This window comes from Corvus hawaiiensis, chromosome 8 (assembly GCF_020740725.1).
Source record: "Corvus hawaiiensis isolate bCorHaw1 chromosome 8, bCorHaw1.pri.cur, whole genome shotgun sequence".
Lineage (NCBI taxonomy): Eukaryota > Metazoa > Chordata > Aves > Passeriformes > Corvidae > Corvus > Corvus hawaiiensis.
In genome coordinates this window covers 6,974,551-7,001,241 of record NC_063220.1, presented here as the reverse complement: position 1 = coordinate 7,001,241, position 26,691 = coordinate 6,974,551, and the positions used below count along the sequence as shown (strand labels likewise).

At 44.3% G+C, this 26,691-nt stretch overlaps 1 protein-coding gene across 1 annotated transcript; it reads left to right on the top strand.

The window, feature by feature from the left end:
- The first annotated feature begins 17,685 nt into the window (after window positions 1–17,685).
- KCNK18 (potassium two pore domain channel subfamily K member 18) lies at window positions 17,686–20,928 on the top strand. The gene is made up of 2 exons (XM_048311271.1): window positions 17,686–17,857; window positions 20,086–20,928. Exons 1-2 carry the CDS (start codon window positions 17,686–17,688, stop codon window positions 20,895–20,897), a joined length of 984 nt encoding a protein of 327 aa, XP_048167228.1. The 3' UTR covers window positions 20,898–20,928.
- The last annotated feature ends 5,763 nt before the right edge of the window (window positions 20,929–26,691 follow it).

The window sequence follows — 26,691 nt, the reverse complement described above, 5'->3', positions numbered from 1 at the left end:
GGCAGGCCTTTCCCATGGCTTGAAGGCTGTGCCCTCTTAGCTGATCCACTGGGTTTTGCAAGGAAACAGCACTTTTCCTCCCAGGAGGGAGCACCAGCCTGCCTTGCACATCTCATGTGGAAACGTGTGTGTGTGTGAGCACTCAGCTCTCCAGCTAACTCCTGCCCTGTCCCCCATTCCATCCTCATCCCAGCTGTTGGAATATCCTGATGTCTTTCAATCCTTGTACTCTGTGCTCCATGCTTGCCCAGGCCAAGACTGCAAGCACAGATGCTGTTTGAAGGGGAGGAAGGAGGTTCTACCTTCCACCCCCACCACCTGGATCCCAGTGACTTTCCCGGTTGGACCCATGGGAAAGGATCCACAGCAAGAGTGGTACCTGCTGGAGCTGTCCATTGCTTGGACATTTGTATCCCAAATTTCTGTCAAAGCACTCCTGGGTAGAGACCTCAGCAGAAAATCTCTAGGAGAACTTCACTTCATTTCCTATCAGGAAGGGCACCTCCCTCCCTTCCTTGCCCAGTGGATTCTGAGTGACAAGGATGAAAGGAGGAACTGGGCAAATTCCCCAACACCACCTGTCAAAACATCAAAAACCCCTTCCTAGCCCTTCCCACTATTGTGACATTGCAATGCTTCCCTGCCTGGAGCTGAGCCTAGCTCAGGGAGGAGCTCTCCAAGATTTAGTGACAATCATGAGTGTGCATCTGGTGATTTCCATGCCCAGCAGTCAAGCCACAGTGGGCCACCTCACCAGGTGTGTGAGAAGCCTGGCTAAAAGCCTGTGCTGGGGGCTTGTGAGCACTGTGAGCGCACAAGGGTGCTGGAGCTTTAAAGAAGGCTTGGAAGAAAAAAGAAGGTTGTGACGGGAGTATGGTTTATGGACTCAGGCAATCATCCATCACAGTAATTTCTTACTCAAAATGCCTCTCCACTTACAGGTGAGGGAGGATGCTGCAGGTACACTCCCAGCTTAGAGCTGGGGAGGCTTTTCAGCCATCTGAAATGCAGCACTTCCTGGGAACCATTGCTGCTCACACCACTTGGCTTGGGCTTCTCTGCTTTCCTTGCATTTAATATTCGTGAAGACAGAGGAAAGAAAAGGTCTTGGAAGGGCAGAAAACATTGCATGAAAAGAAGGGACTAAAAGAATTGTCTGTATAAGAGGGAATTGTTAAGGGGCTGTTCCCAGAAGAGCTTGGGCAACTGCCCGAAGAGCGGAGACACCAAACCCAACTGCCTTTGCCCTCCTCCCAAAAAGCCTGGGAATCCTCATTAATGCTACCTAAGGGAAAATATCTTCCTGACCCCAGCTCTGTTGAGTCCACAGGTACCAAGGCATTATGTGAAATGCTTTTTCATGGTTCTTCCTGGTGTTAAGCTCTCATTCCTAAACATACCCAAAGGAATACAGATGAGGGAAAAAGAGCTTGATCACAAGCAAGCTGAGCTCCACCTGCTCTATTAGGCACACTGGTGTTTTTTTACTAAGCATCAACAGGTTAAGAAATAAAATGCAGGCTTTAGAGAACTGTATTTAGATTTACAAACAACATTGTAACTGGATCAACAGGCTATAATTAGAATTTAATAATCCAAATGGAGGAGTAATATGCCCTCTGCTTGAAAAATTGGAGCCTTTCTTTTGCTGTTCTGAATATTCAGCTCTGCAGATTGGACTCCAACTTGCTTGACACAATTACTGTCCTAGTGAGGTGAACACGTTACAAATAAGAACAATAAGATCAACAATAGTTTAAGTCTAATACCATAAACAAAGGAAATAATCAGAACACCTCTTGCCCCAGCACAATCTGCACAACTGGGATGGCGAATTAGCATGGTTATGGGAAAAAATGCACAAGGAAATGGTGTATTTTATGGACTTTTGAAAAGACTTTAAGGCTGGGAAATACATTACAGACAATCCCATCAGGTGCATTGATGAGTATTAGATTCAGTCTTTTCATTTACTTCTAAAGTCTACCTGGGCCAGGGGTGACTCTCAGCACAAATGAGAAATGGGACAAAAAAGACCCATATAAGCCAGATTCCCCTCACATTACATTCAAAGTATTTAGCCTGAGATGTGTAATTAAGCAAAGGTTAATCCAAGGGACTCAACACACGTGTGCCAAAATGGAGACAGTCCCCAGCCTGTGTTGGTATGATAACAGCCTCTGGCAGGGCTTGGGCACAAAGCAGACCGCTGGCCAAGCTCCTGCCAGGGACTGACTGCTCGGTGCTGCAGCTCAGGCCAGTTTTCAGTCCCAGATATTAAAAGGAGACCTCCCCTCTCACTTTGCTTGCTAAGAAGACATCAAAAGGGATCACCCACCTGGATTAAGGTAGGACCTCTTTCCAGCCATTGGCTGAGCTGGAATAAGGCAGTCCTGCTTCCCAACGGAGGTGCTGTGGCGCTGCCATCTGTGACATCTGTGGTTTCCTGAGTGCATCTGGGATCTCTTCTAAATTAATGAAAAAGTGGCTCAAGGGAAAGGGAGTACAAGCAGCTCTGATCCCTGGGCAAGAGAAGGGACTGCAGAAAGGAAAGTGCTACTTAGAAGAAGTTTGTCTCCTCCATAGTTTCTGCCACAATGATGAATATATTTTCCCATTTGGTTTAGATTAGGTTGAGAATCCTATTTTAAAAACTCATGCCAAAATCCCGAGAGTAGTTAATGAAATATTCCATCTGTCTGAAAATAAACTGTGCATTATTAACTTTCATTTTACATGGTTTCATTTCCATAGGACAGGAATAATCAGAAACAGGATCTGGCCCAGCCAGAAGGTGATTGGAAGGATACCCTAAGTCAAAAATTCAGTTGAGAGGATGTGATCAGATAATCTCTAATGAGACCCTTGTCAGGAAGGATATATATTCTCTAGCCTATTTTAAAAATGTTACTTGGTTTTTTTACATTCCCTGACTCATATTTGTCTTCTTGTAAGGGCTTGAAGTTTGCCAAGAAAGTAATGACATTGTCAAGTGTTTAAAGAGACTTCAAGGTGAAAGATTATGCATATCCAGCGAGCTAGAGGTGACTAAACCAGACATAGTATGAGGATGAGGATGAGTGTGACCCATCAGTAGGGCTCTGAGCCCTTCAGGTGTGTTAGGAACACTCAAATTGTCCCTGGGTGCTGATATGAGCCTTCAGTCTTCTGGGCTGCCTTGAAGATGTGTAAAAATATGTTGCAGTGGGGATCCTGCAACACGCATATATCAAACCAGGAGTCCCGTGGAAAGGAAATATATATGGACAGACAGATTCTTGCTAGATGTTTCAGAGATGTTTATTTCTCCAGCCGCATGGCCGGGGCTCTGCCCAGGAACTGTTCCAGTCACGGGACCAAGGGTCCTTCTGCCCGCGCAGGGAACACAAACCAACCAATGGGAACGAGGCTGAGCAGGGGCAGGAAACCCCGTGTCTGTGCCCTCAGGGCCCCTCTCCCAGGGCTACACGGCAGGGGAGGGACCCCAACACCTCACCCGTTTTATTTTAATAAAAGGAGAATGAAAACAACTGGATAAACATAACAAGAACAGTTTCAAGACAAAACAAGCCACCCTCCTGAGTCTTTAAATGTCCAAACAGATTCTGTGGAACATCTTAGGGCTGACAGAAGGGAGACAGAACTCTGAGCATGCTTTGTGGGGAAACTGAGGCAGGAGAGGGTTTAACTTCTTCCCTCCCCCTTTTCATCCCCCACTCGGCATTGGAAAGGGATTTTTGGGGAAACAATTGGCAAAAGCATGGTTTTGTGAGGGAAACCATGGGTGAAAAAACGGATTGGGAATACACTGGGGGTAATAGGACATAGGGTAAAAGGGAAAGGTGGGATTAGGAAAGGGAAACTGTAGGGGGGACTTACAATAGAGATACTGTCTAACATGACCACGATTTTTAGCATATATACTGCCTTTTACAGGAACACCATCAGGCCCAGTGACCTGCGATGCTTGTAACCCTTTTCTCCCTAGTACAATATTAAATTCCACCACCTCTCCATCTCCCAAGCTTGGGATGCATTTTTCAGGGTTATTCTTTTTAATAGCAGTTCTATGCACGAATATGTCTTGCTGGTTGTCACACCTTGTTATAAAACCATAATTTTGCTTAACATTATACCATTTTACTATCCCTAAGGTCTTAGTTGCTATGATCTTTTCCTTTTTCCGAGTGGCTGCTGTTTTCTGTCTCGCTGCGTCTTTGCTCTCTCCTTCGGTCGCTCCCGTGTTGGAATTGTCGGGGCTGCTGGTGCCTGCGCGCTCTTCCCGGGGTCGCGTTCGGGGCTGTGCGGGCCGGGCCGGGCCGTGCCGCTCAGTTCTCCGTGCGTCGCCTCCTCTGGTCGCAGCTTCGCTGCCGCTGTCGGGCGCTGCACCCACGTCTCGGCCGGGCCCCCGAGCGACGACCCCCCCCGCGCCCTGCTCCAGCGCTCGTCTCGGCTGGACGCGGCTCCGTTCCACCGCCACCGCCGCCAGCCGCTGCCCGCGCGCCGCCCCTCTCGGTCGGGCGTTCCCGGGGCTCGCTCCACCACGCGCTGCACGGGGCCATTCGGGCACCGCCGGGTCCCGCCGCTCCCGCCGCGCCTCGCTCCGCCACCGACACTGCGGCTCGCGTGGCTCCGCCCGCGCGCGGGAACTGCCTCGCTGCTGCTCGCAGAGCGCTCGGCGCACGTGGCCTGGGCCGCACGGTCCCTGCGCCAGGATTCCCTTCGCCAGGACACAGCTGACACTGCTCAACAGTCTCGGTAACTAAATAATATTCACGAAAATATTCTTCCATCGGCATATATTTTGACTCCAGTATTAACTGTGTCCAAACGGTTTTCCAAAAGCCCTTGGTAAGAATTAAATCCCAAGAAACATAGAAAAAGTTCTTAAACAACCATGCCAGGAAGTGTTTCAGTTCTTTTTGAGCTTGAATCAAGCTAAAATTTACAAATCGTTGTTCAAGAATCATTTTAAGTTTAAGATAAATGTCCATATGCGGCTCTGAGAGCCAAGAGTCTTCCCACGGTTCCTCCATAGTTTAGATATGGAATAGCAAAGCAAAACCAAGAAGAGGAATCCAAAGTTTCCAGGGTTTACTCACACAAATCAGTCGCTTAGGGATCGGGGATCGTTCTGCTCACAAATCTCCACCATTTGTTGCAGTGGTGATCCTGCAACACGCATATATCAAACCAGGAGTCCCATGGAAAGGAAATATATATGGACAGACAGATTCTTGATAGCTGTTTCAGAGATGTTTATTTCTCCAGCCGCATGGCCGGGGCTCTGCCCAGGAACTGTTCCAGTCACGGGACCAAGGGTCCTTCTGCCCGCGCAGGGAACACAAACCAACCAATGGGAACGAGGCTGAGCAGGGACAGGGAAGCCCCGTGTCTGTGCCCTCAGGGCCCCTCTCCCAGGGCTCCATGGCAGGGGAGGGACCCCAACAAAAATATACTGATGTGAAGAGATGACTCCCTGTTGAGGGTGTTTCTGAAGGAATTCAGGTGTGTTGCTTATCCCAGCAAGTGCCTGGGACATTGATAGTTTTGAAACAGGCCCAGGAGCTGTCATTTTAGTTGGGGCTGTGGTAGTTTGAGGGGACCAGCTGAGTCTGTTTAGCTGCTGCCTCCTGGGGCAGCGAGGGCTGCACCAGTTCTCGTGTGTCTTTGGGAGAGAGCCATGCTCCAATTTAGGGTTCTTGCAATGCAGATTCCTTGGAGCTCCTCATCACTGCATGTGCAGAGCTGAAACCTTCCCCCTCAGGGATGACCTGGGCTTCACTTTCATGTGTATCCAGGCAAGACATGGCACAGCAGAGCTGTGCAGCAGCTGCCACTTCTTTCTCTGCTGAAACAGCAGCACGAGTGGAGAGGTTCTCCATTACGGGCACCAGCTCTGTGGGACACGGAGGCAGCTTGGGGGAATGTCCTGTGTGATGGCGGGGGGAGCTGGTGAGGAGGATGTGAAAGGACATGCTCTTAAGCTTGGCAAGGGAGGTAGAACTTGTAGGCTCTCCTGGTGTCTCTGTTCCCCTTTTATCTCACACTAGTTTAGAGATCAGGCAGGAGTGAGTGAGATCCAGATGAGGTTCAGGGGAGAGACTAATGTTATAACAAACTCTTGGTTTTTATGATTAAAATGACACTCCTCACACTAGCTGGATAGCTGCAGGCTGTTCACCATAGCTATACTTGCAAAACCCTGGAGATATCCTTCCTTGCTCTCTCTCCCATTGCCTGCAAAACCAGGGGCTGCTCTTTGGAGCGCTGCAAACAAGAGTTCTCAAAAAAGGGGCCAGGGTGCCCAGGAGAGCAATGGTGAGCACACAAGTGGCACAGTGCTGTCCCTCACAGATATTCCAGGATGCTGCTTGTCCTCTTGCTACAGTTTGCAGCAGATCAACTCCCTCAGAACATCCATCTGGCCAACTGACCCCGCATTGACAGATCTTTGAGTGGTAATCCATAAAGCAATGTGTAAGGGAGGTCGCAAGTGATTATGTTTCTGTTTGCGTGTACCTGGTGCCAAGAATTCACCAGCAATTCGTAGGAGCTCACTGACGGCACAGAATCTTAGAATCATAACATGGCCTGGCTTGGAAGGGACCTTAAAGACTGGCAAGTTCCAAAATCCTGCCACGGACAGGCTCACCTTTTACTACACTAGATTGCTCAGAGCTTTATCCAACATAGCCTTGAATTCTTATCGGGATGGGGCATCCACAACTTTCCTGGGAAACCTGTGCATCACGACCCTCACAGAAACGATTTCCCCCCCAAGTATCTAACCTAAACTTACTCTCTTTCAGTTTGAAGCCATTCCCCCTTGTCCTGTCACTCCACGCTCTTGAGAAAAATCCCTCTCCATCCTCCTTGCATTTCCTGCCTCACATTTCAAAGGCGTTTGGACCACGGTGAAGACATGCTACAGAGGCTGAGCGGGCTGGGCATCAGCTGCCAGAGGTGCTGGATGTCCCTCAGCCCTCCCGGCCGCTGTCCCAGACCCTTTGGAGCTGCCTGAGCTCCCGCTGGGACGCGGGACGCGCTCGGCGCTGCCCCGGGAGCGCCCGGCGCTGCTCGGCCCGCGGGCTTCGAGCTCTCTCTGGCGGCAGCGCGGCGGTACTGGCGGCCGAGCCGGAGCGGGAGCATCCCTCCGCCCTCCCTTCCCCTGCTGCCTTGGCAAATTCCAACCATCTCTCCTGGGAAACCGTACTGGAGCTGGATAACGGGCACGCACCAGCCCGGCCCGCGGGAAGGTTTCCCGGCAGGTGCCACCCCTTGATGAACTCCTGTTTTTTTCAAGGGCTTGGAAATACTTTCCTTGCCACAGAAATGCCGTCTTCGGCTCAGGAAGTCCATGAACTGCAAATTGCTTGAGGCTAAAGCACTATTCTGGGAAAATACCACTCCAGCTTGCCTTGCACTCCTGCCCTTTCCTGAGCAGCTGCTGATGGAGGCAGAGGTGAGGGGCAGGAGTAGGACTGGGTGGATCCTGCTCCTCCCTGTTGTGGCTGTTGCATGCCCCTGTGGCAGGGCAGAGGGCACTGGCAGATGTGCTGTTTGGGAATCACTTTGCGATGGGATTCTGCAAAAAAAGGTATTTTTTGCCAAGATGTGTCTCTTCAGAGAATCATAGAATGGTTTGGGTTGAAAAGGACCTTAAAGATCATCTCTGCAACCTTCCTGCTGTGGGCAAGGACCCTTTCCTCTAGACCAGGTTACTCAAAGCCAAATCCAGCCTGGTCTTGAACACTTCCATGGATGGGGCATCCACAGCTCCCCTGGGCAGCCTGTTTCAGTGCCTCACTACCCTCACAGTAAAAAAATTCATCCTAATATATGACCTAAACTTACCCTCCTTTAGCTTAAAGTCATTCTCCCTTATCCTATCTCCACACAATATTTTTTGGGCTGTTTATCCATCCCTCTGGCTCTGCCACAATTCACTTCCTTTTGGGATCCAGTGCAACTGTGTGCAGAAATCTGCTGTAGCCTGAGCAAATACACATGTACAAGTGAACACGTGTAGAGGTGAGAATACCTTAAACTGGATTTCTTCTCCAATCTTCCTCTTCCAGCAGACAGATGAGCAGTGCAGACTGAGTAGCTCAGCTGCTTTTCCTATCCTTACAACTCCTCACAGGGCCACCTTATTCTCCCTGTTCACAAGAACCTGCTTTCTGCTCCCTGTGATAGGGAAGTTCAACCACGTTTTACTGCACAGAAACTTTCTCCAGCACAGCAGGACCATGCAGCTGAGTTATTCATTGTTATCCATTGAATACCCCCGGTATGTGCTCTGCAGCACACATGGGCAGCTGAGCCTATGTGGAGTTGCTCTGGGAAAGAGTTTGGCTGGGAATGAAGATACTTGATGGCTTCGTGTAAATTGAAGACTGTGACTCCATGCAAATGCATAAGGGGATGTGCCCAGGTTACAGCATTAACAGAGCTTTTTACTTCTGAGTGCTCAACGTGGCCATCCTAAAACAAGTCTTTAAAATATGGTTCTGCCCTGGCCTGGGATTCTCCTCTGTAATTTTGCATATTGTGTGTGTTGTGTGTTTCTCCTTGTAGAGAACAGTAAGTTCTGGGACAGGAAAAGTAAAAGAGAAGCCAAGCAGGAGACAGAAATGTGGTGTGAGTGATGAGTCTACAGCTAGAATGTCTAAAATGGCTTATTAAAAAATAAAAGAAAAGCTAATTCTGCTTTCATATCCATTAAACTGTGTTATATGAGTTTAAAAGAAAGCAGAATCTGACCAAATTCTGCTACAGATCAGCTATATAAAGACATTAAGTTGAATGCTTAATTGGTGTAAATGGCACATTTCTGCTATTAGTGTTGGACTGCAGACAATCTCAGCTTCAAATTAATGAACAAAAATCCTGGTCATTTCAGAAGGGACAGAAAGATCCAAATCTACGAAGGGCGCTTCCCAAGATACTTTTGCTTATATAAACACCTGACTGAAAGGAAGAATAGAGGTTCTATGTACTGTTGAAACAAAATTTTGGGAAGGAGGGCCTCTCTGTCCTTTGGCAACTCTTGTGCATTTGGAAACAAACCTCAGTTATGTCCAGAGCTCCTGGATCTGAGATGCCTCATCCAGCCTGCAGCAATCTGACCAACAATACTGAAGCCAATCTGTTGGCTTGGTGAGCTCTAGAGCAGTGATATTGCTGACAAAGAGCAGGAGATTTGGGCTGGGCACATCTTGCAGTTATGGCAGCAATATTTTGTTGAGGGGACCCTGGTCTGACAGAGTCTGCTGAAGGAGTTACTGTGTGTTTCCATGACTTGTTGAAAGGAGATGATGGGGTTTGTGCCTTTGCTCTGTGCCATGCCTCTGACGTGGTTACCAGCCAGAGAAGCTGATCTGCAAATGTAATGTGATGTGAGTCTCTTTTGGGGCAAACATTTCACACAGCTGTCTGGGTTGGCCTTCTAACAAATTATTCAGCATTGTGACCAGATAATTCCTCTGGAAAGAAAGAAAAAGAAAGTCCTGGCATACAGACTGAGAAATCCTGGCAGGTTTGGTGAGATACCCAGCAGCAGAAGTGAGCTGATGCCATGGGACTGTTGGGAAGAGATAGGAGCTGAGCAATAACTCTTGAAGAACATGTAAGAGGCCAGCATAGAGTGGCTACCATTGCAGTTCTCCTTCCATCAGCAGTTAGCCTGGAAAAATTAGGAAATGCAGCAGTGTCCATAAGGCATCTTGTCAAGACTCTTCATTTTGCTCCATGCTGAGGACTGCTGGCAGCAGTTTAGGGGCCCTTGTTTTCCAGGCAGGGCCATCACCCCTTCCCTCTTGTTGCATTAGGAGAGCAGTGATGGAGCGAAGGTTCTTGGTGCTGTAGGACTCAGGAGGCTGTGCTTCTCCTCATGACCAGCACTGCCAGCACTCATTACTTCATGGGGACATGCAGTCACCTCCAGCCCTGCTTCCTTCCTCCTCTGTGTGTGCACAGCCTTCAGGGCTCATCTGAAAACTCCCTTATCTCTCAGCTGCTCAACATTTCATTTCTGATGTGTTTCTGATGTCCTTCTGTTTAGACAAAAGCTAAATCCCTGAATGCTGTAACCTAAAGCCCCATCACTCTGAATACGATGCCACCAGCTGGTTTGGCCGCCTGGAGGGATTCAAACAATCACCCTGGCTGAACTTATATTCATCCTGCAGCTGAGCTGCTCCCCCCATACATCTCGAATTCCCAAGTGACCCTGGAGAAGGCCAGTGCCATTTAGATGGCTTTTTCCTGCAGTCTGAGCAGCAGTGGGCAGTCTGGGTGCCAGGCAGTCTCAGGAAGAGCCAAGCCGTCCCCGGGTGAATCCGCAGGGTTCACAGCACTGGGGCCTGTGGCCCAGATGGCTCATACAGAAGTTCTACAGGATTTTTCTTTGTTATTGAGAAGAGTGGAAGAAGAGACCTCATTCCACACTCAATTTTTATTAGACATTCCTCAGAAAAGATGGGTAATTTTGCATTAATTTTTTTCCAAATATTTTGCAGAAGGTGCTTTTATAGAGCAGTTTTACATATCAGCCCAGGCAGGATCACATCATTGAGAAATCATGTCTTAAAATAATTAAATATGTGAAGCTACATGGGCCCAGAACCTGAGAGTGTCCCCCACTAAGGTGGCAAAATGTTGTTTACTGATTCACTAAGAAGCATTTAAGAACTATTCCCATGACTGCCAAAACATTTAAAGGGCCAGCATTACAAAGGGTAAGTAATTAACGGTTTATTAGCTGAAATGGGTGGGACGGGATTGGAAAAGTTCATGTACTCCTGCTCAGAGCTAAAGGAAATCAGCAGAATTGAAAGAAATTTGAAGACAAGTGTCCACTCAATGTTGTCCCAAGGCACACCCATCTGTGAAAGTGTCTTCCACCCCTCAAATCCACAATGACTAATGAGTGGTAGGATAATGGAGTTAAAACTCTTCTAAGATTACTTTACACAAAAGGGGAAGAGAAATCGCTTAGTGTCATTAGGAAAATCGGGATGAAAACAAGTGATGGAAAATTTAGCCTGACACTCAAGAAACTCTGAGCCGCTGACATGAAACCATGCCCAGTCTGATTGCCAGGGAGAGGAGGCAGAAAGAGGTGTCTGATTGTGGGCATCTTGCAGACTCCTGCCTGTGGTTTATAAAGTGCCATGGATGACTGAGGGTAGAAAATACTGTAAGCAGGGTACTTTGGGGATTTACAGTCCTTAATGACCTCAGAGCTCTTCCAGATACACATTTTGACCTCGGTTTTATCCCTAATACTTAGCCAATACTGCAGCCTGCAAAGGATGACTTTTTATCTGTGTTCTCTTTGACTGAACTTGTATGTGACATTGGAAATAAGATCAACAGACTTGTTTTTTCATTAGTGTTTTGCATGCTGAGAGTTGAGAGGGTCTGTGCCAGTCACAGAGACAGTCTCACATGAATGCTGGTGGATGTTTATGGCTAAAAGTTTGTTCTCATATTTGAGGTTTTAGATTCACCTCTTTTAAATTGCTTATATACATATGCTGCCACATTAATAATAATAAAGAATAAACATTTTTTAAGAGCAAAGTAGACTTGTCATGTTGAATCTATGTGGGTTTTTGCCAGTTCAAGTAAGTGCAGAATGGCTCTGTTGACATGAATCATGATGCTTTCATGAAGCATATAATCTCACATACTCTAATGTTAATTAAATTCCTAAGAAGCAGCTTTCTGATCTCTCTACAGGGAGCTTGTTTGCCTTAAAATGAACTACTGTGCTGAGATAGTCTCCACTATACCAGCATTATGTTCACTACATTAACTCAGTAAAGACTTTGGCATAAGACTTGTAGCTGAACCTCAGTAATCCCCTTTGCTTATCTGGAAAACCAAGGCTTCTGTGCCGTGGGGTCTGATGCTGGTGGCTCATGGTGATACCAACCTTTCTGCTTGTTATAACACCCTGAAGGGATGTCACAGCATTCAAAGGAGACACACAAAGAAATGAGCAGTGAGGTGGCTTTGTTTGCAAAGTTGTCCCCACCATGATTAAAAACTGTTGCCCTCTAACCACCAGTGTTTGATTTTGCTTGTGGCCCTTTAGAAAGGGTCTGGAAGAGTGTGGTCTGTCTAGAGCAGCTTCCCCTCCCAGCCCCAAATGTATTCTGACTTAGCACATCTTTCAGAGAGCAGCAGGAGCAGAAGTGTCTGACACAGAGCTCTGCTGTGTTGGAAACCTCAGCCTTGCAGCAACCAAACCCTCCAGATGAGGTGAACCCCTGGGTACTGGCTGAAGCTCTGGGAGAGAGATGTCATCAGCTCCCAAGGGAGGAAGGGTAATATTTCCTCATGGAGGGGGAAGCTCTACTCCTTCTGGGCTGTTGTGGTTGCTCAGGTTTGGGGAAGAGGAAGGCAAAGTGAAGTCTTTCTACCCCCGCAATAATTTGGGGGTGAGGGAGAGGGGATCAAGTGGCTGGTTAGTCTGTGAGTGAACAAAAACCAGTCCTGTGTTTAGTTACCAGGTAGAAAAGGCTCCCATCAAAAGTGTTTTCTGACTGTGTGATTTTATCCCTCTTAAAAAGAAAGAGGAGGAACAGAAACTAGTACCCAAGACTTAGCTGGTCCTGGGGTGTATGAAAGTGTTTTTCCCTTTTAAGTGAAGTGATGGGACCACTTGCTTGGCTTTGGTGTGAACAAAGAATGAAACAGGAAATTCTCCTATTCAGGGTGAGAGTCCTGGACATCTTTGAATCCACTTAGCATTCTATGTAGTGTCAGCACGTTAGCCCTGAGTGCTCTCAAATATTCCCAGAGGTTACGAGCTCAAGTACTTGACTCGAGCAAAAGAGAGACTTTTAAAGATGCATTCAAAGAAAGCTAAACCTTCCATGGGGTATCCAACACACCCTACAGTGCCAGTTAGTGGATTTCTCTCTCCATCCCAGCAGTGTGAGGTGTTAGGGGTGCAGTGGTAAGAACAGGAGGTGTCAGGGGAATTCATATTCCAGGGAAATGTGGAATATGGGGTTGTGAGGAGAAAAATAATTGCAGGGTGCCTTAAAGTCTCGTGTGGCTCATCTGGCAGGATGTATTTGCTCTGCACAAATGTCATGTGTCTGTGTTAGGGTGGGACTTGGGCCAGTGCTGCTCCTGGGCCCCACTGTGGGCTGAAATCCCACAAGGACAGGCCTCAAAAAAACCCAGGGATGGAAAGTATTGGGATAACCATCGTGGGTGGGAGGTGGGAGGAGTCCTTTGAAAGTGCTCAGGACACTAAAAGTGAAACCTCACAAACACCACCCCCCAGCTGACCTCGAGTGTGTGTCATTATGTCTTGGGATCAAATCTAATGCTTACACAGCCCTGAGATTGCTTTCTAGATGCAATTACTGCTGCCACTTGTTTTTGTTGTTTAAGAGTTTTTGGGGGTGATATCACCATTATACCAAAACATTCATTTTCTTGGGGAGCTTAGGCATACTAATGCATTCTGGAAATACTTTCCAGGGGCCTATAATAGGACAATAGATCAAATCTTCCATGATCCTTGTTTACATTCAACCTTGAATTGAATGTTTTTAATTCTCGTTGTCATGAAGTGCTGCCAGGCTGAGGTCTCAGTCTTCTATCAAAAATTATTCCCATCAGAATCAATGCCAGGTGTAAATGAAAGCAAACAATTTAGTCCATTGCCATTTATTTTTAAAAAGCACTGTCATCCTTCAAGTCCCTTTGATTTCTCTAAGAAAGGATGACATTACACTCTTTGTCAGCACAGAATGGAGAATCCAGTGGTGTTTCACAGAAGAGGTAGGTCTTTGGCAACGTGGCAGATGACTTAATGCAGGGAGAGTTTTACTGATTATTGAAAAATATTTCTCTCTGCCCAAACAATGACCTTCTAGGTTTAACCTATGTAATCCAGAAATATCAGATAAAATAGCAATTTCATCGTAAGTATATTTTTACTGGAATTATTTAACCTTGCAGCTGTGGTCAAAAACTTCCCTTTCAAGCAGCACCTTACAGAGCACTCACATTTGCCCTAATCAAAGAAATGGAAGTTGGGACAAGTGCAGGTTTGCTGCCCATTAATGTGAATAGGAAATGTATATTGCAAAAATCTCTCTCAATACAAGTACCAGTAACTCAATTTGGAATAACTTGTGGTTAGTGGGATTTGCTTTTAAGCAACTGAGTTCAAATATGTAATACAGCAATAGTGGGAAATGGTTTAGATTAAGCAAATAATGTAAAAATCATTTCTGGTTTTATTTTTATTAAATTTTCTTGTTGTCACAAGCTTAGAGCCTGATGCTGCAAATGGCTGAGAAGCTCCTGGGAATTGCTAAATACTTTGCAGTACCATGTGTAGGAGGAGGCTGAGAAGATTTTAAAGCACTTTGTAGGAAAGATGTTTATATCTGAGTTGTAGATGAAAAACTGTGCAGGACAAACGGTATCAGAATTACCATACTGGTCAGTGAAAACCTGTTTTAGAACATTGGTGTGAATATGTTGCCTCAGACAGCAGCCCATTTGGCCCAGTACCCCATCTTATTTTTACAACTGCAAACTATTTTCAGTTCAGGGGCTTTATTGAGCCATGTGTGGTTTGTAGTCAGTATTAATGACTGTTTTTCTAAACACCTCTCCATTCTCTTTCATGTATGGAAATCCTTTGGCAAAGGCTTTTCTAGCTATGTGAGAAACAATCCTGTTTTATTTGTTTTGAAGCAGCTTTCTACTTTCTTAATTTGATGGTCCTCAACTCTGCTTCCAGAAGAGGCTACAGAGAGCTGATGCCTCACCTGCTCTCTCCAGAACACCTGGGAGATTGAAGATTGCTGTTATATAGTTCCTCAGTCACAGTTTTTTCCCCCTGGCCAATGACTTCTCAGTCATTCTTTGTCTGAAATCTGGCCGTACCTTCAGCCATCCTTGTTGCTTTTGAAATTTTCCCAGTTTTTAACTGAGAGCAGGGTAGCAGAACCACATTGACTCCTCCAGGTGTGTGCAACCCATGCATTTGGACAGTAGCAAATTGCTGTCCAATGTTTTAGTCTCCAGCATAACTATTCCAGCACAAAGGACACCAAACCTATGTACATTATCTCCAGGTACAACCTCTCAGGAAGTTGTGTTGCTTTTGACTAATTATGAACAGCAGCAGTTTTTAACCCTGTGTTTCAGGTCAACGGGGGAAAAAAAATAAAAGAGATTGGCTGCAATAAGAGGATTTATAAATCTGTTGCCAAAAAGCAAGACTAAGCCAAGGAGACAGATAACCAGAAAAGTAGCAAGCAAGCAGGTTTATTTTTGTCTTAGCCCTGAAAGCCTCTTTTTTATAGTGGAGACTCGCACACTGCTGAACATAAACTATCTTCTGATCCAATTTGCTGAGAGTTTGACCTAGAAGAAATCATTGTAACCATGTAGGATTTCTGTGTGGACATGTGGACATGTTCCATATATACAGCTCAGTCGGTCTTGGCTGCACAAGAGTGTTTCAATTTTTAATGAAAGATGGAGATGAAATATTTAATGCCTCTTTCTGTAAGGTCCAACTCCCCTTACTACCACTACAAACATTGCAAAGGGCAGTGAAACTGCTTGTTGCTCTGAGTGTTTTAGAGGGATGGATGAAAAGAAAGGCTTTATTTTTAAAGTTGGATATAGTTTGCAAAGATCACTAACCCCGAACAGAATCTCGCAGTTCTTACTTACTAAGGTCAGTGGGAATTTCATGATAGAAACCTCCATTAATATAGAAAGAGTTTATTTTATTCAAGTAAGAATTAGGCAAAACCTTCTTGACTCTTTTTTATTTTATTTTTGCTTGGGAGAAAAAGAATTTAAAATTCAAAAGACCTTCTCTGCAAAGATTTCACAGAGATTCTTTAAGCCCTCTGAAGGAGAAATTAATTGTTCTATAGTCTGCCCAGGGGTTACAATTAGTGCCATCTCCTTCTTTTGGTTAATTTTAAATTTCCCTGTTTGTTTCTGGGAGAAATCTTTAAAGAACTCCATCCCTTACAGTACACATTTTCCCTCCTGGGAGCTGGAAGTGTTTCTGCTCTATGAATGGGAAACTGTTGTTCAGGAAAAGAAACTTTAAGCACGAGTTGGCTCCAGTGGAAGCTGATAAGAGCTGGTAATCCATGTGCATTACAGTGCTGGCTGATCAATAATAATTCAGGGATAGAGTGGCATGGCGTCAACTGAGAAGTATTTCAGGGCTTGATTAGTTGTGCTCCTTTTCCGTGGGGACTGTAGTGCAATCTTCACTTATAAAGACATGTGATCTGAAAGCCTGAGGCAGAACAACCCTTGTTTTCACAGGAGAAGCTTTTCTTGGCTGCAAAAGCTTTTACATCCTCATTCTTCTTTCTAAAAGCTGTGTCTTCTCCACAAAATTATATATTAAAACAAAAAAGTGAACTTAGGATGGCAACAACATCACAGCCTCTGCGACACAAAATGACATGCAAAAAAATATTTTGGGCAGTGTTTCCTCATGCCTGCTTCATTCTGTCTCTTGTCATCTATGCTTTTCTTGGGGCTCTCATGTTTTCCCACATTGAAGGTAACCGGGAGGTGACTTTAAGTGAAGAATATATAACATTTCTGCAGAATCTGACCTACCTCGCCAGAAAGTTATCAGGTATGTACTGGAATTTCAAAATGTCTTAACCATACAGGGAGCTACTCATTATCTTGCTTTTTGAAGGAGATTTTTTTTGCTTTTGAAGACATTCTTCAAAATACTAACAGCTGACCCTGCAAACAGGATTTTCTCTCTGCCTAGCTAATGACTGCTGTTTTCTTCCTTAGCTGTGATTTTTGGCTGCAAGCTTCCCCAGCCCCTGTGCTTCTGCCTGGAATGATTTTCCTGTGTTCTCCCTTTTGCCCAGGTTACCTCAGGTTCTTAACAAGAAGCTGAGATTCCTGTGGTATTTCCTTCAGTTTGCTGGGGGCTGAATCCTCTCTCAGAAAGTTTCTCCAGTTCCCTCTTCCCTGCTCTGAGCTTCCCTACCAGCCCTCTGGTGATGGGATGCTCAGAAGGGGGACAGGAGCCATTCTGCACCCCAGACCCAGTGATGCTGATGGAGAGGGTAGAGGAGAAGAGAACAGCTAGAAATCCTCCTGGATTTGTGATGGGGCTTTTACATAGGCTTCACTCAGGTAGCTGTGCTGACACAATGACCAGTTTTGGGAAATTAACCCTGTAAATAATATCTTTTCAAGCAAGGCTCAGCCATGGGGAGGAGGAATAAGGGTTGCAGCTCTGGGATTCACAGCAGGGCACTGGGCAGTGAGATGCAAGTGGTTCATGTCGGTTCCCTGCTGTTGACCCCACATTTCTTAATGTCTCTGGGTCAAAAGAAGACTAATCTCCTGGGAATTCTAAAATGAAACAGGACATTCAAGCTGGAAGCTGATTATTCAGTCTTCTTGCCCTACTTCTTTATAATTATGTTTATTTGTTCCTTGTTTCTTTATTCACCGAAGCCACTGAACCCACCTGATTTCTTCAGAGGTGGGGGTGAGGGGCTTGAAAGGGGAGGGTGAGAAGGTGAGTATTTTTATCTTTTGAGAGAATATGAAGAAGTCTTCAGCTGGAGTAAATTTCACTAGAGTAATAGGCTGACTGCTCCGAGTGGTGGTCTGCAAACACTCACTATGCCTCCTGCTGTGACTGTGACAGATAACGTGACGGAAAATGAGAAAATATATAAGAATGACATCCGTGAGCTTTTCAACACAGCTGACCCAGTCTGGTTTATCAGTCCAGAAGACAGATGGAATTTCTTTGGGTCTCTCTTTTTTTGCTGCACAGTATTCACCACTGTGGGTAAGTACGGAGGTAAAGTAACACCCTTCAGAATCAATTCCGATTGCTGCTTTCTCTAATGCATTTCTTCCATGGAATTAAAACCACCCTAAACAAACAAACAAACAAACAAAAACACCCCTTCTAAACCCAAAGCTCAAATCCCCTTGAATTTTTCTCCTGAGTATTGATGATGAGTCTCCAAGCAGTTCTGCAAACACAGACTGCAGAGACATAGCTGAGTCACAGAAACAAGTGATAATTTGGTAACTAGTGATGGTACACACTAATTAACTGCATCATTACATATATACTGTAATATGTATTCACATATGATGTGCACAGAATTATTGGACCAAAAAGAGAGCTCAATTACTCAGTCAGACCTTATCCTTCTCATTGTTGTGTGTCTTCTTGGGTAATGTTTTCTTCTCTGGAAAAAGTAATTCATAATGCATATATTGTTTTTTCAATTGCTTCTCAGTTACTTATGTCTAATTTAGCTCTGTTAATCTGTGGCTCTGTAATTAACCACGGTGGTGTTCACATTTCTCTGGGTTAACAGCACGTGATAGTGTTTAAGTCACATCTCTGAAATCTTTCATTCTGACTTCATATTTCAAAGGAGGACCTAGATCAAATAGAAACATCTGCTCTGATTTTGGCTCCCTCTGCATAGCTAAATACAACTCCTCATGCTCATTCCCAAAGCTACTTTTATCCCTTTGTTAATCTTTCTCAAATGCTGGCAAGTACAGGGACTGTCTATCCAAATTTGTCATAATCAAAGCTGGATGGGAAATATTCCCACAGCATTGTATCAAATTGCAAAAACAGTTCTTCACTGCATTGGATATGGTCAAGATCCCAGCACGGGTCTGCATCTTACAGTAAAAGAAAAACTGAACCTTAAACAAGAGCTTATCCTATACAAGGAACAGTGTGAGAGCTGATGTACTCAGTGCTCTTGTGTGCTGTGTCACAGCTCGAACCTCAGACTCTCATGTCTTAGATGACTGTTCAAACTCAGCTTCTTGCAGTTTGAAGAGAGAAGTCTGGGTGGTCAGAGACACACTGGGGATGTGACCAGAATCCTCAGCCTTATGAATATTTCCTGGGACAAACGTAGCAGCCAGGATCTTTTGAAAGGGGATGTTTTATCAGAAAGCTTTGACTTCAGCAAACTGATGAAAAAGCATATTGTTGGAAATGTCTTCCCTGGGTGTATTTACCCACCTCCTTTACCATGGGACTTGATAAATATCCCCATACACACTGACCCAACTTATTTATTTCTAAACTGCTAGTACTTTTTGCCTTCAGAGCACTGAGTATTAATGCATCTTCTTCAGTTTTGACCTGAGTTTTGGGATCAATAGAAAGCCTGGAATATTTGCAGCTTGTAGATGGAGTAGGTGGCTATTTCCATTGCAGTGGATTTGTTATTTCCAGTATTAGGAACCGATAAATCACCTCAGGATAGAATCAAATTATCTACCTTGAGTTGTCTGGGAGAACTGAGGCATCTACTCTGAAGTTTGATGGTCAGAACTGCCATCTCTTTCCTGTCCAGGGAAGCTCCCTAGTGGCTCAGCTAGGATAGATTTCTAGATAGCTAAATTTTAGCTCAGCATAAGTTTTAAGCCTTGAAACCACACAAGTTATTTTTACTGAAATCAATTTAAAAAAGAGTAAATAAAATCACTCTGTGCAACAACTACAATAATCTTTCCCAATTGCTTCAACAGTAAAGATTAGCATTCTCAGTTAGCCTGTGGGGAGCAGTGACCAAGAATAAGTAGTATTTCAGTGCCTCACATCAAAGCAGGGACTGAGCTTGGGTTCAGACCAAAGCCTGTGGCAGCCACAAGTGGAAAACATGAATGGATGAAGAAAATGAAAGAGAACATACCTCAGCATATGAGCTGATAATCTTACAGGCTAAGTACTTGGCCTAGAAGCTCATCTAGAAAAGAGCAGTGGTTTTGAAGGGAGAGAAGAAATACTCAATGTCTTCTGAAGGACGAGGAGAAAAACAGCTATTAACATTTAATACAGTTACTATAACACCAGTGTTTTCTCCCACTATAAAGGAAAAGCACTGACTTAGAACTGAAGTTTCACATCCAACGTGTTAGAGGAAGGAAATATAAATACCCAAATTGGATTAAGGGAAATCTTCTGCTACCATTTTATGTATCACATCTCTCTCTCTTTCCCTTCTCTTCCTCTCCTTGTTCTTGTTCAAGGTTATGGTAATACCTATCCTGTGACACGGATTGGGAAATATCTCTGCATGTTGTATGCTTTTTTTGGGATCCCTCTGATGTTCTTGGTCCTGACGGACATGGGAGACATCCTTGCCACTGTCTTATCCAAGTCTTACAACGAGTTCAGGAAAGTACAGTCCAAAATTCAGGCCTCTAAACTCTGTTCTGGATCCACGTGTAGCAAAAGGAGTGAACTGAAATCCAGGGCACAGTCTAAAATAGTCATCAATGAGCCCCAGACGATTATGGAAGTGCTGAGAAGTCAGTCAGGTATGAAACGGAGGCCGGTCAAATATCGCAACGTGGAACTTTTCGAAATGTTAATTGCCAGGGAGAATGAAAACACACAACAAGCAAGAAATAAAACCATGGAGAGATGGAGTTCATGTCCTGAACTAGCCAGGGGAAAGACGGTGTCCAGAGTAATCGAGAATTTTGACAAGATAGGGAAAGAGTTGGAAAAATTAGATGTGCCCATTGTATTGATGGTGCTTGTTATCTTTGTGTACATCTCCTGTGCAGCTGCTATTCTTCCAAACTGGGAAAGAAATATGGATTTTCAGGAAGCCTTTTATTTCTGCTTTATCACTTTGACCACTATTGGATTTGGAGATACAAAACTAGAACATCCCAAGTTTTTCTTGTTTTTTTCCCTCTACATTATGATCGGCATGGAAATTGTCTTCATTGCTTTTAAGCTGGGCCAAGACCGCTTAATTGTTCTGTATAAAAAGGTGATTTCATTTTGTGCAGAGAAAAAGATGCCATCAAAGAAGATATATCCAAAATAAGAGCAGTCATTTCTCCTTCACTTGTCCGCACTGGCCACTGCAATGAGATGAAACTGTTTCTGTGTATTTCTGCCTTGGGCTGCCAGGTGCCATCTGATTTTCTCTGAGAAATGACTGTGAAATGGCTGAATGCCTCTGGAGGCACTTGGTGAAGTCATCTCCAGGGACTACTTTCCAAAGGGGTCCCTTCTCCTAAATAAGCAAAGATGCTGCATGATGAAGAAGATGAAGGCTCTCCCTGCCAGTTCTCCCTGACATGTTTTGCAAAGTTCTGACTTTCTGCAGCCTTTCTGTCCCCTGCTCCCACAGCAAGCCAGTTCAGGAATTTTGCCTTCAGTACTTGTTCAAGCAAGGCCCAGCTCACCTGGCAGGTCCTGTCCTGCCACCTTCTCTGCAGCCAGGGTTGTGGCTGTCTGTCCTGATCTGTGACACCTTGCTGCTGCCATCTGCTCATCATCAGAGAGAGCTGGGGAGGAGAGGCATGGATCCAGCTGCTGTGTAAGGCAAACATCACACCTTGCACAGGCTAGGGAAAGCTTCAGTGGAAAGGAAGGACTCCACATTTTTCCATCTTCCTCTGTCACCTGTCCAGAAACCAATCAGAGAACTTCTCGTCTGTTCAGGGCTGAAACCACTCCTGTTCAATCATGATTTATCATGTCTGTACTCAGCCTGGAGTCAATGTGTGTCCCATGGTGTCCAGCTACTGAGGCGCTCATGGCAAGTTCTGCTCCTTGGTGGCATCTGGGGAAGGCACAGAGCAAACCTGGAGTGGTTACAGCCCTGGAGTGACACTCCATGTCTTTGCTGCAAAAGGAGCAAGTGTTGAACACCAACCCCAGAAGTCCCCACTCCTCATCCACATCTCACTCTGCACAGACTGCTGGACTTCTGGGAGCTCCTTGACCCGCCTGTAGAAGGAAAAGCCCAACTGTTTCACTGGGATGTGGAGAGGATCTTGTAGTTATATAACTGTGGAGCATGTTAAGATGAGAATATTGTTGTTTCTTCAAGATTTTGCTTATATTATTAATAATTTGAACTGTCAATAATAGCTTTTCATTAAAAACAATAATTAAGAATAAAAATATATAATTAGTATAAAAGAAACCACTGACTTTGATTAACCACCTTTTAACTCATAGATGATATGCATGCCCAATAAATGCAAACATCTCTAAATAATAAAAAAATGCTTGATTATGACAGAATGTAAAATACCTTCCATTAACAAGTTTACCTGTTGGAGCTGAGATTTTCAGAGTATTTACATGCCACCTTATATCTGTTGCACTCCAAGTATGTGGCACTATGTATTCAGTCCTTAATAATTAGATGCAATTAAGCATTGATGATATGCAAGACATATAATGACTGATAGTATATAGAAAAGTGTTTTATAAGAATAAAAATAAAAACTACAGAAGCTGGAAGAAACTTCAGTTAACTCTGTCATGTTTGCTGTGATTTTGGCTTTACATGGAAAGTCCCTCCATTCGTATTGCTACTCTCATATTACTTAATTTTATGTCCTCAGATTAAAATCTGTGCAGAACTTTGGTACCATGTCAAAGTTTTCAGAAATCAGTGAAAGGTCTTGGATGATATGATGGGCTTTGGATCAGATAACTGCACTTCCTGTCTCCCAAGGTTTTCCTTGTGATATCCTAAACATGTCAGCATTTTTAACCACTGGTCTTTGTATAATTTAATTTGTTTCTGTCATATCATTTGTGGGATGTCATTTGTGGAGAGCAGTTAATCCTGAATTTATGCCCTATAGATTTCTCATTGGCACAGTACCTTAATACGTTGCCATTTATTTTATGGATTTAGGGAATTTTGGCTGGTTTTGCAATAAGGATTCTGCACCAAATCATTCTAGTTATGGCCTAGTGATGGCAATAAACAGCTTTTTTTCCTATAGAACCTGTCAATTAAGGGGGATAAAACCGGATTTTGTTGAAGGAGAGGGAACAAATCACATCACCATTACCCTCTATAAACCAATAATGCACCTGACCGTTGAATGTAATGCACAGTTCTGGTTCTTCACCTCCCAAAGGATATGTAAATTTGTAAAAAATTTTATAGCCCAGGGCAAAGGATGAGCAAAATAGGGAACAAATTCCATACAAGACACGTACAGTAGCTCTCTAGCCTGGAAAGAGGTGAGAGACTGATGGAGGGATGTGTAATGTTACAAGGGCACAGAGAAGGGAAACAAGGAGTGATGGAATGATTTTCAGACATCTCTCATTATGAGAGCTTGGGCTGCCAAATGAATCCCACATGTGACAGGCTTAAGAAAAGAAACAGAAAGAAGAGAAAATGGTGCTTCACGCAACATGTAATTAAGCCGTAGATACTTCTTGTCATGGGAGGATGTGGCAATTAAAAGTTCCCATTAGATCAATGAGAGATGAGACAAAACCATGAAAGAAAAGCTTTAAAAACAACTAAATCCAAAGATAACAATTCTGGCTCAATAATCACTGAGTTCTGAATTGAGAGATGAGGAGGTGCCTCTCTACAGACTTTGCTGCCCCTGTTTTCTTCCTTTGCAACCTGCTGTCTCTCAGAGACAGAAAGTGTTCTGTCCATCCTATTCTGGCCTTATTTCCATGCCTGTTATGTGTAGAACATATTGCTATAGAGATAAAAAACACTCGGCAAATCTAATGCCTGAATAGATATTTAGTTTCGTATTTGTGAGCCAGCTAGACAAACCAGTCCAGTCTGATTGTGCAAAACATATCACCCAACATTGTGATTTAGGCAGCACAACACAACCAGCCTGCAGTAAAAGTAATGTGGTCATTTTGCTTGTGTGGTGAAACTAAAGGAGGGTGGGGAGGTGGGCACACATTGCATTGTCAGGTATGAAAAGGTATTTATGTCTTCTGTTCAGGTGCACTGAAATAGTGATCCCCCACAAACAGGAATATCTGGCCCTGATTCTCTTACTCTCTGAGCTGGGAGCCTGTTTCCAGATGTCAGAGCCTTGGGCTGACAGTGACAGCAGCAGTTCACACTGCATAGCAGGATCTGAATGTAAATGCAGTAAATATAGCCACAGAGTTAATGAAAATGAAACAAAGTAGTGAGTAATGGCTCATTTAGTGAGCCCCAGGCATAAATATTTATGATTTGACTGTTCTTATCATGGACTAAATCCTGGAAGAATTCACAGTCTCTGTCCACAGAAGTTTTTATTCAGCAAAATTGACATGGAGCTCAGCTTTGTTTGCTTCAAAGCAGCACAAAATATTGCTTTTCATAAATTTTTCCCATCACGATCTGCATGAGATGGTGGATTAGATGTGAAGGGCTTCATTGAAGAACTCTTCTATCAGGAAAGACGTGACTGATGGGGAAAGAGCTGCTTGATGTGTAACCCACAGCGGATATGAGTTATTACAGCCCCAGCTGGAGAGCTTTACAGATCAAATGCACTTGACGCTGAAGGATGCTGGATCAATCACCCTTGATTGGGCCAAGATGGCAGCTGTCACGAGCACTTAGGAGCAGAGAGGAGGGTATTCCTGTTGTGTGACTCACAGGGAGAACCATGGAGGAATGAGTGGAAGGAGGGGAAAATAATCTTTGGGCAGAAGGGTTAGAGGGAGAAAATGACAGCAGCGGCAGAGGAAAAAGCCATTTTCTGTGTAGACATAAATATGGTGAAGAGATGCTTGAGACTGAAAATATAGTGAGGGCTGGTGCCTCTGGCTTGGGAAGGTTTGTGCAGCCAGCCTGGTTGGAGAGCCCGTCTTAAACCAGCAGAGCTGGATGAGGGGCTCCAGCACAGGTCTCACCACCAGCAGCCACAGGAGGGCAGAAAGTCTGTGCAAGAAATCCTCCTGAGAGATAAAACAGTGGCAGAAAGAAGATAGAGGGTCTGGACTGAAAAGCCATTAATGAAACCCTCTAAAATATTCCTCTTAGACTCTGCTTTGTCATTCAAAGAATGACATTTCATTCACAAGCATCTTTTGCATGAGCAGAACATCTGAGGACTCAGGAAATTCTTAATGAGATGTAGGACTTGTCATCTGTGTGCCAGTAGTTCAGATGTACTCCAGATTTTAGTGGGCTCAATGCTAATAACATCTGATAACACTTTGATGGTTTTCATGCTTTTTCAACTTGTTCCAGTTGGAGATGCACCCACATCGTAAAAACACTGCCATATAATGAATGCTAATTGCATGTGGGGTGGCGGGCTCAGCAGAGGCAAAGGCTGGGACTCCAGCTGAGAGCAGTCCCTGCAGTTCTCTTTGCTTCCAAGTTCCCAGCATACCTTGTGATCCTAATTTCCAGACCACAGGGAGCATCAAATGCAGCATGTGTGGCTGTTGCATGCAATGTGAATGTTTTGTGAACCCAGAAGGATGGCTCTTATCATTTTACCTGGCTTTCATAAATTAAACACTTTTTGAAAATGTATTTTTCTTATATATAAGTAACAGCAATATCTTATTATTATTTTTTTGTTATTATTACTGTTATTAAGCAACTCCACAGGCTGTATTCAGCATGTTCTGCTAGGACATGCTATGTTCTAAGACCAACTTAAAATATTTAGCTGGGCTGTATTTCCCTTTCTTCCTTACCTTTTGCACCACATATAAGGTAGAATAAATATTTTTCAAGCCATCCGACATGGCAGCCTGCGTTTACACACAGAGCAAGGGAGATCAGCTTGCTCAGGATAAATTTCAATTTATTGTTAAAGTACACAGGCACAGATAGTGGCAGGAATATGAGGGATTTGCTCCAGCACTCGTACAGCAAATCCCAGCTATGTGAAGACAGCAGGTCTCTCATATATGAAGCCACTATTTTTAGGATAGCAGCCTGAGGTCTAAGTGCAAACCTTCATGAGCAATGAAGTCCATGAATGTATTGCTTGTACATGCCAATAACCAATTTTCTGCACGTGGTTTTTGTTAGAGAGTCTTAGGAAGTGCTTGAACAAATGTTAGTTGGCTTGTGTGCTTACGAGTTTGCATGTGAATCTGAGGTTTTTTTCTTCTTTTTTTTTTTTTCCCTTTGAGTTAAAAATTCAGTGTCTGAGTAGATAAAATGTAGTTCTTTTGAGGTTAGTTCAGGCTTTTTCAAAGTGATGAAGCTCTCAGTATCTGGCCAGAGACAGAATCCTTCCAACACTGGTTTTGTGCATAAAACTTTATGTCTGTGCATTTTTAGGGTGCACCAAAGTCCAGAAGAAATGGAAAGCAATGGGCAAGAAGGGAAAGGAAAGCAAAGCAAGAAGAAAAGAGTAGAAATTTGACAGTGAAAAATGAAGTGCTGTGTTAAGCATCTACTGATGAGAAATCAGGGTAATGACGCTGTCTAACAACATTGATTGATTACGTTATCTGCTTCCACAGAGTCCTGTGTGAACAGGGAAACTGACTGAGAGAACACCACAAAACCAGCATATAAAATTGCCAATGTACTTGATGTGCTGCTGGAAGAGAGTTCCTTGATCTGCTGTGCACTGCAGACTGTCATCGTGCTCTCTGATCTGTGTCCTGTGGGGGAGAGCCACCCGTTTGCTGCCTTTTGTCACACGTGGCAAAAAGATTTGAGAAACATTACTAGAGCTGGAGGCTGGGGTTCTGACTGTGGGTATAAGACACTCACTTTCTAATATTTTCCTCACTTTATACTTTTCTTGGCAAGTAATAGAAGATGTTGCTCCTAAAGGAATTTGGGAGTTTGGGGAATTCAGTTATGTATTAAACCTTCTGCTCACCAGCTTGATAATACACATGGTTTTAGGCTT